The 13,071-nt window shown below is 44.5% G+C and overlaps 1 protein-coding gene across 1 annotated transcript in view; it reads right to left on the reverse strand.

Moving 5' to 3' along the window:
- The window catches only part of LOC140195616 (cilia- and flagella-associated protein 20), a 31,486-nt gene that overhangs the window by 18,002 nt on the left and 413 nt on the right, over positions 1-13,071 (reverse strand). Inside the window, exon 2 of the mRNA XM_072254266.1 lies at positions 328-407. Coding sequence (XP_072110367.1) covers positions 328-407 — 80 coding nt within the window. The remainder of the gene's footprint in view (positions 1-327; positions 408-13,071) is intronic.

Genomic DNA, 13,071 nt, shown 5'->3' on the forward strand with positions numbered 1-13,071 from the left:
ACCGGGAGAACGTACAAACTCCTTACAGGCAGCTGCGGGAATTAAACCTGGGTCACTGGCACTGTAAAGCATTAAATTACAGTGCTGCCCAGGCTGACGGTATCATTAGCCTTCCTGAAGCACCCCGCGAGGATGGACTACTGGAGGAAAGTGACAAGTCTGTGACAGACTGGGCCATGCTCCCTGCAGATCCCATCAGTCCAGACCGAGCAGAGCAGTTGCTATACCAGGCTGCGAAGCAGCCCGACAGGATATCTTCCGTAGCGCCTCTGTAACTGAAAGGAGTTTGGGCCCCATCCTCACCCTCAGAGTTCCCCCATGACTCACCTCACATTGGTTCCTTCAACCTCCAACACCAGGGACTGGATATCGTTGTCTGTAATCCTCTTAATGTGGCCATTCCTCACCTTAAACCAAACATAGAGTAACCGATCAGTGCACAGTCACAGTCTGTGGCTGACATCTTCACGTAACATCACAAAGTACAGTACTGTGCAAAAGTTTTAAGCACCCTAACTATATATACGTGCCCAACACTTGTCCACAGTACATAGTAATTTTATGTATTGCACTGCACTACTGCCACAAAAAAAAACAACAGATTTCATGACCTATGTGAGTGATGATAAACTTGATTTTGATATGGGTCTCTGTTGTGGACTGAAAGTGGGAAGGGGGCAGGGAGAGGGGAAGGAGCAGGAAGCACCAGAGAGACCCAAAGAACATAAGATATAGGAACAGAATTAGGCCACTTGGCCCATCGCATCTGCTCTGCCATTTCATCATGGCTGATCAAATTTTCCTCTCAGCCCCAATCTCCTGCATTCTCCCCATATCCCTTCATGCTCTGACCAATTAACAATCTATCAAACCTTTGCCTGGAAAGGGTTCCAACTGTGTGGAAAACATCATGTGGTCCCAGTACCCAAAAAGGCCAAATGAAAGTCTTCAATGACTACCATCCAGTGGCCCTGACGTCACACATCATGAAGACCCTGGAGAGACTGGTCCTGGCTCACCTCTGACCCCTGGCCAGATCAGCCCTCGATTTCCTGCAGTTTACCAGGAGCACATTGGAGTTGATGATGCCATCATCCACCTGCTGAACAGAACCTACTCCCATTTGGATAAGCAGGGCAGCACTGAGGATCATGTTTTTTAATTTCTTGAGTGTTTTCAATAGCATACAGCCTCATTGCTGGGGAAGAAGCACCATTCAATGCAGGCTGGCATATCCACTACATCCCGGATAACGGGCTACCTGACTGGCAGACCACAGTTTGTGCAGCTTCAGAGCTGTGTTTCAGCAGCACTGCGTCCCCACAGGAGACTCTGTTGGCTCCCTTCCTGTTTAGCCTGTATACCTCAGACTTTAGATACAACACTGAGTCATGTCATCTGCTGAAATTCTGTGATGACTCAGCAATAGCTGGATGTATAAAGGGAGGACAGGAGGATGAATACAGGGCCCTGGTGGAGAACTTTGTCAAAGGTGTAAGCTGAATCATCTGCAGCTCAACATCAGTGAGACAAAGGAGATGGTGATGGACTTTAGGAAGACTAAGCCTGCACTGCTCCCTGTTACTGTTGATGGTGAGGACATGGATGTGGTGAGGACCTACAAGTACCTGGAGGTGCACCTGGATGACAGACTTGAGTGGAGCTCCAACACGGAGGCTGTGAACAAGAAGGGCTTGAGTCACCTAGACTTCCTGGGGAGACTGAGGTCTTTTGGAGTATGCAGACCTCTCATTCATGTGTTCTATCAGTCTGTTGTCACCAGTACAATCTTCTCTGCAGTGGGGTGCAGGGGCAATGGCATCAACACAGGTGATGCCAACAGGCTCAGTAAACTGATTAGAAAGGCTGGCTCTGTTACAGGAGTCAAAATGGAGGCTGTAGTAGAACAAAGGACCCTACGGAAAATCCTGGCACTGTTTCTCACCCTCCTAGTGCCACTTTGGCTGAACAAAGAAGCACTTTTAGCAACAGACCAAGACAACTGCGCTGCTGCAAAGAGCGCTATAGGAGGTCATTCTTACCCTCAGCCATCAGGCTCTGTAATGAGCCGATCTATAGCCGGGGAAGTGGTCATCTTCTCCCGTTAGACTGTGAGGTAACTTGTTTTTTATTCTTTCTTACTTTTCTTGAAATATTTGTATACTTATCCACATGTAATGCTACCGTGACACTGTAATTGCCTTTGGGATCAACAAAGTATCTGTCTATATGTACATACATAAAGACTTGGCCTCCACAGCTGTCTGGGCAATGAATTCTACAGATTCACCACGCTCTGGCTAAAGAAATTCCTCCTCATCTCTGTTCTGAAAGGACACCCCTCTATTCTGAGGCTGTGTCCTCTGGTCTTAGACTCCCACCATAGGAAACACCCTCTCCACAACCACTTTGTCAATGCTTTTTACCATTCGATTGGTTTCAATGAAGTCACCTCTCATACTTCTGAATTCAAGTGAACAGAGGCCCAAGGCCATCAAACACTCCTCACATGACAAGCTGTTCAAACCTGGAATCATTTATATGAACCCCCTTTGAACCCTCTCCAGCTTCAGTACATTCTTTTCTAAGGGGCCCAATACTGTTCACAACACTCCAGGGAGGCCTCAACAGTGCTTTACAAAGTCTCAACATTACATCCTTGCTTTTATACTCTGGTCCTCTTGAAACGAATGCTAACATTGCATTTGCCTTCCTCACAATAGAATCAATCTGCAAATTAACCTATAAGGAATCCTGCACAAGGACTCCCAAGTCCCTTTGCACCTCAGATTTTTGTATTTTCTCTCCACTTAGAAAATAGTCAACCCTTTAATTTCTTCTTTCAAAGCGCATGACCATACACTTCCCAACAATATATTCCATCTGCTGCTTCTTTGCAGAATTCTCCTAACCAAAGACCTTCAGTAGCCTCTCTGCTTCCCCAAAACGACCTGCCCCTCCACTTATCGTCATATCATTTGTGAACTTTGCAACAAAACCATCAATTCCATCATCCAAATCATTGAGATATAACGTAAAAAGAATCAGTCCCAACAGATCCCTGTGGAACACCACTAGGCACTAGCAGTCAGTCTGAAAAGGCTCCCTTTATTCCCACTCTTTACCTGCCACTAGTCAGCCACTGCTTCATCCATGCTAGAATCGTTCCTGTAATACTATGGGCTCGTAGCTTGTTAAACAGCCTCACGTATGGCACCTTGGCAAAGGCCTTCAAAAAACTACGATTGATCCTCCTGTGTCTATTCTGCTTGTTATTTCTTCAAAGAATTCCAACAGATTTGTCAGGCAAGACTTTCCCTTTAGGAAACCATGCTGACTATGGCCTATTTTATCATGTGCCTCCAAGTACCCTGAGACCTCATCCTTAATAATCAACCCCAACATCTTCCCAACTACTGAGGACAGACTAACCGGTCTATAGTTTCCTTTCTTCTACCTCTTTGTCTTCTTGAAAAGTGGAGTGACGTTTGCAATTTTCCAGTATTCCAGAACCATTCCAGAATTTAGTGATTCTTGAAAGATCATTACTAATGTTTCCATAATCTCTTTCAGGACTCTGGTATGTATACCATTAGGCCCAGGTGACTTATGTACCTTCAAGCTTTTTAGTTTCCCAAGAACCTTCTCTCCAGTGATGGTAACTTCACATACTTCATGTTCCCTGACACCTGGAACTTCCACCACACTGCTAGTGTCTTCCACAGTGACGACTGATGCAAAATACTTAATCAGTCTGTTCGCTATTTCCTTGTCGCCCATTACTACCTCTCCAGCATCATTTTCCAGTGGTCCAATATCCACTCTCGCTTCTCTTTTACACTTTATGTATCTTAAGAAACTTTTGGTATCTTCTTTAATATTACTGGCTAGCTTACTTTTGTATTCCATCTTTACCTTCTTACTGACTTTTTTTAGTTGCTTTCTGTTGGTTTTTAAAAGCTTCCCAATCTTCTAACTTTCCACTAATTTTTGCTTTATTATAATCCCTCTTTTTGGCTTTTATGTTGGATTTGACTTCTCTTTTTAGTCATGATTGTGTCATCTTCCCTTTTGAATATTTCTTCCTCTATATATATATCCTGTGTCTTCCAGAAATTCCAGCTATTGCTGCTCTGCCATCATCCCTGCCAGTGTTCTTTTCCAATGAATCTCGGCCAACTCCTCTCTCATGCCTCTGTAATTCCCTTTACTCCACTGTAACACTGAAACATCTGACTTTAGCTTCTCCTTCTCAAATTTCAGGGGAAATTTGATCATATTATGATCATTTACCCCTAAGGGTTCTTTTACCTTAGTCGCTCTAATCAATTCTGGCTCATTGTACAACACCCAATCAAGAATACTTGATCCTCTAGTGCAGCAGTCTCCGACCACCGGGCCGCAAAGCATGTGCTGCCGGGCCGCGAGGAAACGATATGATTTGGCGATATAAGTCAACTGCACCTTTCCTCATTCCCTGTCATGCACTGTGGAGCTTGAATGCACGCGAGGTCATTACCCGCGTGTCATCCACGTCAGCGTGGGAAGGCGATCAACTCCTCGAGCTTGCAAATAACAGCGGGCTGAAAATTATGTTTGACATAACATCTCTGCCGGCATTCCAGATCAAAGTCAAGGCTAAATATCCTGAGATAGCCACGAAAGCACTGAAAACGTTGCTTCCATTTCCAACATACCTCTGCAATGAATGCAACGAAAACTAAATTGCGGAATAGACTGGACATAAGGAACCCCCTTCGAGTATCACTGTCTCCCATCGCCCCTCGATAGGACCGTCTTGTTGTAGGAAAACAAGTATTCAGCCCAGGGCTCCCACTGATTCAGCGATATTTGTGCGTTGCAATGATTTTATATATTCATACGGGGGAAATATGCGCTGTGTGTTTAATATCCATATGTTACTTAAAATGTTATGATGCTATTGACTTATATAACCATATAACAATTACAGCACGGTAACAGGCTATCTCCGCCCTTCTAGTCCGTGCTGAACGCTACTCTCACCTAGTCCCACCGACCTGCACTCAGCCCATAACCCTCCATTCCTTTCCTGTCCATATAGCTGTCCAATTTTTCTTTAAATGATAATATCGAACCTGCCTCTACCACTTCTACTGGAAGTTCGTTCAACACTTACCTCAAGTTCTCCTGTCCTCCCCTGATAATTGACTTATCACTATATTCATGCCAGGAAAATATGCACTGTGTGTTTAATATTAAATTCGTTAGATTAACCCTTTTAGAAACGAAATTGAGTGTATTAACCACATCACCTATATTCCGGTCGTGATTAACACACCCCCGACAGAATCGCCAAAAACAATTTGTAGAAAAAAAAATCAGCACATACACGCATGCGCACAGGTGCCCGTGCAAGGCTTCATGGTCATGGTAGTCTTTCTCAGGGTAAACACAACGTATTTGACTGCTACTCTTGGCCGTTGGCAACCCTATCCACCCACCCCGCCCCCCCCCACCCCACCCGTCGGCCGGTCTGCAAGAATATTGTCAATATTAAACCAGTCCGCAGTGCAAAAAAGGTTTGGGACCCCTGCTCTAGTGGGCTCATTCTACAAACCATACCCCCCTCCACCCCCCCCCCTGCAATCCAGCACCAACCTGATTTTCCCCAATCTACCTGCATATTGAAGTCACCCATGACTATAGTAACACTGCCCTTTTGGCATGCATTTTCTATCTCCCGTTGTAATTTGTACACCACACTCTAACTACAGTTTGGGGGTCTCTATACAACTCCCAATGGGGACTTTTTACCCTTGTAGTTCCTTAACTTTCTCTACCTACAATGATTCAATACCTTCTGACCCCATGTCACATCTTTCTAATGATTTGATTTCATTTTTTTTTACCAACTGAGCAATGTCGCCTCCTCTGCCTTCCTGCCTGTCCTTTTGATACAATGCGCATCCTTGGACATTAAGCTCCCTGCTATAATCTTTCAACCAGCATCACAGCAGCCAATCTGCAACTGTGCTGCAAGTTTATCTATATTATTCCACAAACTTCATCCATTCAGATACAACACCTTCAGTCCTGTATTCACCCTTTTCAATTTTGTCCGCCTTTTCCGTTGCAATTCATCCTGTTGACTGCGGAGACATTCTGTAATGATCAATAAACCAATTGTTTGGATCAGACAATCAGGATCAGACCTTGCCTGATGTCTCAGAGCTGGGTGGGTGTGCATCCGCCCCACCTCCCCCATCCCTGGCACTCCTCCTCTGCCATCCGCCCACACCCTTTCCACAGCACGCCACCCTCTCCAGTCCCAACATCCGCTGTTCTCGCCAGATCTACAAACTCCATGTTGACAAAAACAGTGATGTGCAAAAGTCCTATATATAAGCACAAGAAAGTCTGTGGTTGCTGGAAATAGAGGGAGAGACAGAGACATTTGAAATTTGAATAGGAGAAGCTGATATCAGGTGTATCGATATTTCAGTGGAACAAAGGAGATTACAGTTGTATGAGAGAGGAACCGACCCAAGTCGATTCGGAGGGACGGTAGAGCAGAATTGGATGAAATTCCTACAAGAAATAAGGAAAGTGCAGGAAAAATACATTCCAAGAAAAAAAGAAAATCATGAATGGAAAAATGGCACAAATGTGGCTAATGAGAGAGGTTAAGGCTAAAATAAGAGCAAAAGAGACAGCACACAAGGAAGCAAAAATTATTGAGAAAACTGAGGACTGGACGACTTTTAAAAACTTACAGAAGGAAACTAAGAAAATCATTAGGAAAGATGAATTATGAAAGGAAGTTGGCAATTAACATAAAAAAGGATACTAAGAGTTTTTTTAAATATATGAAGAGTAAAAGAGTGACACGGGTAGATATGGGACCAATTGAAAATGATGCTGGAGAAATTATAATGGGTAACAAAGAGATGGCGGAGGAACTAAACAAGTATTTTGCATCGGTCTTCCCAGTAGAAGACATTAGCAACATACCTGATAGCCAGAGGTCTCAGGGAATAGAATTAGATAGTCAAGATAACTAGAGAGAAGGTGCTTAGGAAGCTAAGTGGACTAAGAATAGATAAGTCTCCTGGACCGGATGAGGTGCACCCATAGGTTCTGAGGGAGGTGGCTTTGGAGATTGTGGAAGCATTGGAAATGATCTTCCAGGAATCAATAGACTCTGGCATGGTTCCGGAGGACTGGAAGGTTGCAAATGTAGTTCCACTGTTTAAGAAAGGAGGGAGGCAGCAAAAAGAAAATTACAGACCTATTAGTCTGACATCGGTGGTTGGAAAGATATTGGAGTCAATCCTCAAGGACGAGGTTATGAAATACATCGAGGTGCATGACAAGATAGGCCGAAGCCAGCATGGTTTCATGAAGGGAAGATCCTGCCTTACCAACTTATTGGAATTTTTTGAGGTAATCTCGAATAAGATTGACAAGGGAGAGGCTGTGGATGTTGTGTATTTGGATTTTCAAAAGGCCTTCGATATGGTGCTGCATAAGATGAGAGCCCATGGAATTACAGGAAAGATATTGAAATGGGTGGAGCATTGGCTGATAGGCAGAAAGCAAAGGGTGGGAATAAAGGGATCCTATTCTGATTGGTTGCCGATTACTAGTGGTGTTCCGCAAGGATCGGTGTTGGGGCAGCTTCTTTTTACAATGTATATCGATGATTTAGATTACGGATTAAATGGTTTTGTGGCTAAGTTTGTGGACGACACCAAGATAGGTGGAGAAGCAGGAAGTGTTGAAGAAACGGAAAGGTTGCAGAGAGACTTGGTCAGTTTAGGAGAGTGGGCAAAGAAATGACAGATGAGATACAATATTGAGAAATGTATGGTTGTACATTTTGGAAGATATGTTATTCTGACATCTTCCTCCTTCCTTTCCAGTCTTGAAGAAAAGTCTCGGCCAGAAATGTCAACTGTTCATTTTCATAGATGCTGCTGTGTGTGTGTGTGTGTGTCTCTCTCTCTCTATCTATCACAAGACAAAGGAGCAGAAGTAGGCCATTCGGCCCATTGAATCTGCTCCACCATGAGCTATACTATTCTCCTATCTGCTTCCAATTATTTAGATGGGGAGAAAATTCAAAAATCATTAGTGCAAAGGGAATTGGGGGTCCTTGTGCAGTACACCCTAAAGATTAACCACCAGGTTGGATCGGCAGTAAGGAAACAAATGCTATGTTGGCATTCATTTCAAGAGGAATAGTGTATAAGAGTAAGGAGGTGTTGATGAGGCTCTATGGGGCACTGGTGGAATACTGTGTGTAGTTTTGGGCCCCCTATCTTAGAAGGGATGTACTTGGAGAGAGTTCAGGCAAGATTTACAAGGATGATTCCTGGAATGCAGGGGCTAACATATGAGGAGCATTTGTTGGCTCTTGGACTGTATTCATTAGAGTATAGAAGAATGAGAGGGGACCTCATAGAAACATTTTGAATGTTGAAAGGGTTGGACAGAGTAGATGTGGAAAGGCTGTTTCCTTTGGTGGGTGAGTCCAGGACAAGAGGCCACAGTCTTAGAATTAGAGGGTACCCAGTTAAAACAGGGATGAGGAGAAATTTTTTTAGCCAGAGGGTCGTGGATTTATGGAATTCGTTGCCACATACAGCTGTGGAGGCCCGATCATTGAGGGTGTTTAAGGAGGAGATTGACAGGTATCTAATTAGTCAGGGTTCAAGGGATATGGGGAAAAAGCCAGAAATTGGAAGTAGATGGGAGAATAGTTTAGCTCATGGTGGAGTGGCAGAGCAGATCCGATGGGCCGAATGGCCGACTCCTGCTCCTTTGTCGAGATAGAGACAGAGAGAGACACACACACAGCAGCATCTATGAAAATGAACAGTTGACATTTCTGGCCGAGACTGGAAAGGAAGGGGGATGATGTCAGAATAAAAAGGTGAGGGGGGAGGGGAAGGGAAGAAGGACAATTCAGAAGGTGATAGGTGAAGCCAGGTGGGTGGGAAAGGTAAAGCATTAGAAAGGAAGGAATCTGATAGGATTGCAGAGTGGACTATAGGAGAAAGGGATAGGCAGGTGAGAAGAGGGAAGAGTGGGAAATAGAAAAAGAGGGGAGGGGTATGGAAAAGAACAGAAAGAGAGTGGGGAAAAGTTCTGGAAGCTGGAGAAATCGATGTTCATGCTATCAGGTTGGAGGCATACCTCTACCACCCTGGGACTGGCACAACAGTCAAAACAGGAATAGGAATGGGAACCAGACTTTTCCCACAGCACTGCGCATGGACACAGAACTTTCCCCCTCACTAACTGCATGTCCTCTAGGATTTGACACTTTCACCCTGGGATAAAGATAACAACCGTCTACTCTTAATTTTATAAACCTCGATCAGGTCTCCATCTCTGCAGAGAAAACAACCCAACTCTGTCCAACATCTCCTCATCACACATGCTCTCTAATCCAGGAGTCTACTTGGTAAACCTCACCTGCACCTTCTGCAAAGCCTCAAAAAAATAAAAAATTGAGTAAATATTGAAACCTGGTGAAAAAATATTTAGCCAGCCACAGGGAAAAACATCTTTTCGCACTTGTGTGCCCTGACAGAGTGTCTCACTTCACTGCAGAGGCCAAGGACGCAGTAGGAACAATCACTTGGAGGGGGCTGAGCTTTGGTACGGTGTTCAGAAATGCTGGGAACTAGGCATCAATGTTGCTGAGGTTAAGAGCTTCAGGTTTCCAGTAGTGATCATCACTAACAGTCCAACCACATAGATGATACAGGCAAGAAAATGCACCAACACTTTCTACTTCTTCCAGAAGCCAAGGAAATTTGGTAGGTCCCTTTTGACCCTCACCAACTTAATACAGGTGCACCACAGAAAGCATCCTTTCCAAATGTATCATGGCTTGGCATGGCAACTGCTTTGCCCACAATCACAAGAAACTGCAGAGAGTTGTGGACACAGCTCAGCACATCACAGAAACCAGCCTCCCCTCCATGGACTGTCTATACTTCTCACTGCCTCAGTAAAGCAGCCAGCATAATCAAAGAACCCCACCTACATCAGATACTCTCTCTTGTTCCCCCCTCCCATCCAGCAGAAGATACAGAAGCCTGAAAGTACATACCACCAGGCTCAAGGACAGACGTCATTAGACTCTTGAACGGCCCCCTAGCACAATAAGATGGACACTTCACCCGACGGTCCAGCTCGTTATGACCTTTCACCTTAGTGCAGTGCTAACAGACCAATTGTAACCCTTCATTCTGCATTCTGTTATTGCTCTCCCTTGTGGTATCGCAATACACTGTGTAATGAAATGATCTGTATGGATGGCATGCAAAACAAAGTTCTTCACTAGACCTTGGTAAACATGACAGTAATAATTCAATTAAACAGTTCACTGGCAGTCCCCTAGTTACCGCAGTTCCATTTCGCACAGCCACACAGACTGGAGCAGTGAGAGTCAAACACCATCCCAACACGAAGATGTTCTGTTACCAAGTTCAAGTTTACTGTCACCTGAAGGTACGTACAATATCTACAACCCAACAAAATAACGTTCCTCCAGACCACAATGCACCCACTGTGAAAACTTACGCTTCAGATCCCTCTAAAACGCCTCGCTCCGTAACCCTTTGCCCTCTGGTTTTAGACTCCCCTACCCTGGGAATAAAACTATGACCATTCACCTTATCTCAGCCTTTAATGATGATGTAAACCCGCATAACAACACTTTTCAGTACAGACGATTGTGGTTCATTTGAAGTTTGTACCTCTCCCCGTGACTGCTCGAGTTCCCTCCAGTTTCCTCCCACAGTGCAAAGACTGACCCGATGGTCGGTAATTGGTCATTATAAATTGTCCTGTGATTAGGCGAGGGTTAAATCGCCTGGGGGTCGGGGGGCGGAGTGCATGGCTCAAAGGACCAGAAGGGCTACTCTGCATTGTATCTCAATAAATAAGGTCACTGTGGCCACCCCCCCCCCCCCAGTTTTCTTTGGAAACCTGTGGCCTCAAACACCTCAAGGGGAGGGGGAAAGAACATGTCAGTATCAGCATCTGCAGGCCCCCCTGCAACCCACATGCAGGGGGGCTTCAACATATAAAGTGGATTCCAGTTAATTGGGCTATTGTTTAGTCAGGGCTGTCACTTATTTGGGAAAACTCTTAAGGAACAAAATCGAATTGAGAAAACAGTCACAATTCCCTTTGTTTAATTGGGACACTGTGCCACTTAATTGGGACAAGAGACTGTTGCCGAACAGTTTTTATCATATGTACACTTGTGTGGCTGCTTGACACTACACCGTGCTTGGAGTGATCAGTGTTTAATAGTGTCAGTTGCACATGTTGGTTTTCAAAAAGCACTGATAGGCAGTCAGAAATAAGCAGCAACACTATTCAAAACTGTTTTGCTCACTGTGGTTTCAAGCATTCAGGCTTGGAGATGCTACAAACAGTCGGGAGTGAAAATGAAATGATTTCACTTCTTCAACGAGATAGGAATTATAGTAAATTCAGAATCAGAATCAGGTTTATTATCACTAGCATGTGACATGAAATTTGTTAACTTAGCAGCACCAGTTCAATGCAATACATAATCTAGAAGAGAAAAAAAATTGAATAAAAAAATAATAAATAAGTAAATCAATTACACTATGCACATTGAATGGATTACAAAATGTGCAAAAAACAGAAATACTGTACATTTAAAAGAAGTGAGGTAGTGTCCAAGGGTTCAATGTTCATTTAGGAATCAGATGGCAGAGGGGAAGAAGCTGATCCTGAATCAGTGAGAAAAGGGCATGCCATGAGTTTTCAACATCCTTAATAATGGACGCTGCCTTTCTGAGACACCGCTCCCTGAAGATCTCCTGGGTACTTTGCAGGCTTGTACCCAAGATGGAGCTGACTAGATTTACAACCCTCTGCAGCTTCTTTCAGTCCTGTGCAGTAGCCCCTCCATACCAGACAGTGATGCAGCCTGTCAGAATGCTCTCCACGGCACATCTACAGAAGTTTTTGAGTGTATTTGTTGACATGCCAAATCTCTTCAAACTGCTAATAAAGTATAGCCACTGTCTTGCCTTCTTTATAACTACATCGATATGTTGGGACCAGGTTAGATCCTCAGAGATCTTGACATCCAGGAACTTGAAGCTGCTCACTCTCCACTTGTGATCTCTCTGAGGATTGGTATGTGTTCCTTTGTCTTACCCCTCCTGAAGTCCACAATCAGCTCTTTCATCTTACTGACATTGAGTGCCAGGTTGTTGCTGCGGCACCACTCCACTAGTTGGCATATCTCACTCCTGTACGCCCTCTCGTCACCACCTGAGATTCTACCAACAATGGTTGTATTGTCAGCAGATTTATAGATGGTATTTGAGCTATGTACAGCCACACAGCCATGTGTATATACAGAGAGCAGAGCAGTGGGCTAAACACACACCGCTGAGGTGGTCTAAAGCAGTGTGGAGAGCCATTGAGATTGCCTCTGCCATTGACCTATTGTGGCATTAGGCAGATTGCAATGGGTCCAGGTCCTTGCTGAGGCTGGAGTTCAGTCTAGTCGTGACCAACCTCTCAAATCAACATCACATTTGCCTTCTTCACTACCGACTCAACTTACAAGTCAACCTTTATGGAATCCTACACAAGGACTATCAAGTCCCCTTGCACCTCCGATTTCTGAATTCACTCCCCGTTTAGAAAATAGTACTCTATTTTTTAAAGCATTCTTTCTACCATATGGCAAGGCCATGCATCTCCCTAGTTTACCTTCTGCTACATCTTTGCCCACTCTCCGAATGTCTGAATCTGCCTGCAGGTTCACTGCTTTCTCAACACTCCCTACCCTTCCACCCATCTTCATATCGTCTGCAAACTCAGACTCTCTACAACACAGCAGACCACCGAGCTGCGGCCTCCTCCCTGTTAGGGTGACCCCAATCCCGTCCATTATCCACACGCCCCCGCCGGCACATTGCTTTCAATTCATTTTTGAAAACAACCATTCAACTGCGTTCGTCGTCGTTCCTGAAGAAATTCTGGACCTTCATCACCTTCTACAATCCCAACAACCCCACC

Source organism: Mobula birostris, chromosome 3 (genome assembly GCF_030028105.1).
Source record: "Mobula birostris isolate sMobBir1 chromosome 3, sMobBir1.hap1, whole genome shotgun sequence".
Classification (NCBI taxonomy): domain Eukaryota; kingdom Metazoa; phylum Chordata; class Chondrichthyes; order Myliobatiformes; family Myliobatidae; genus Mobula; species Mobula birostris.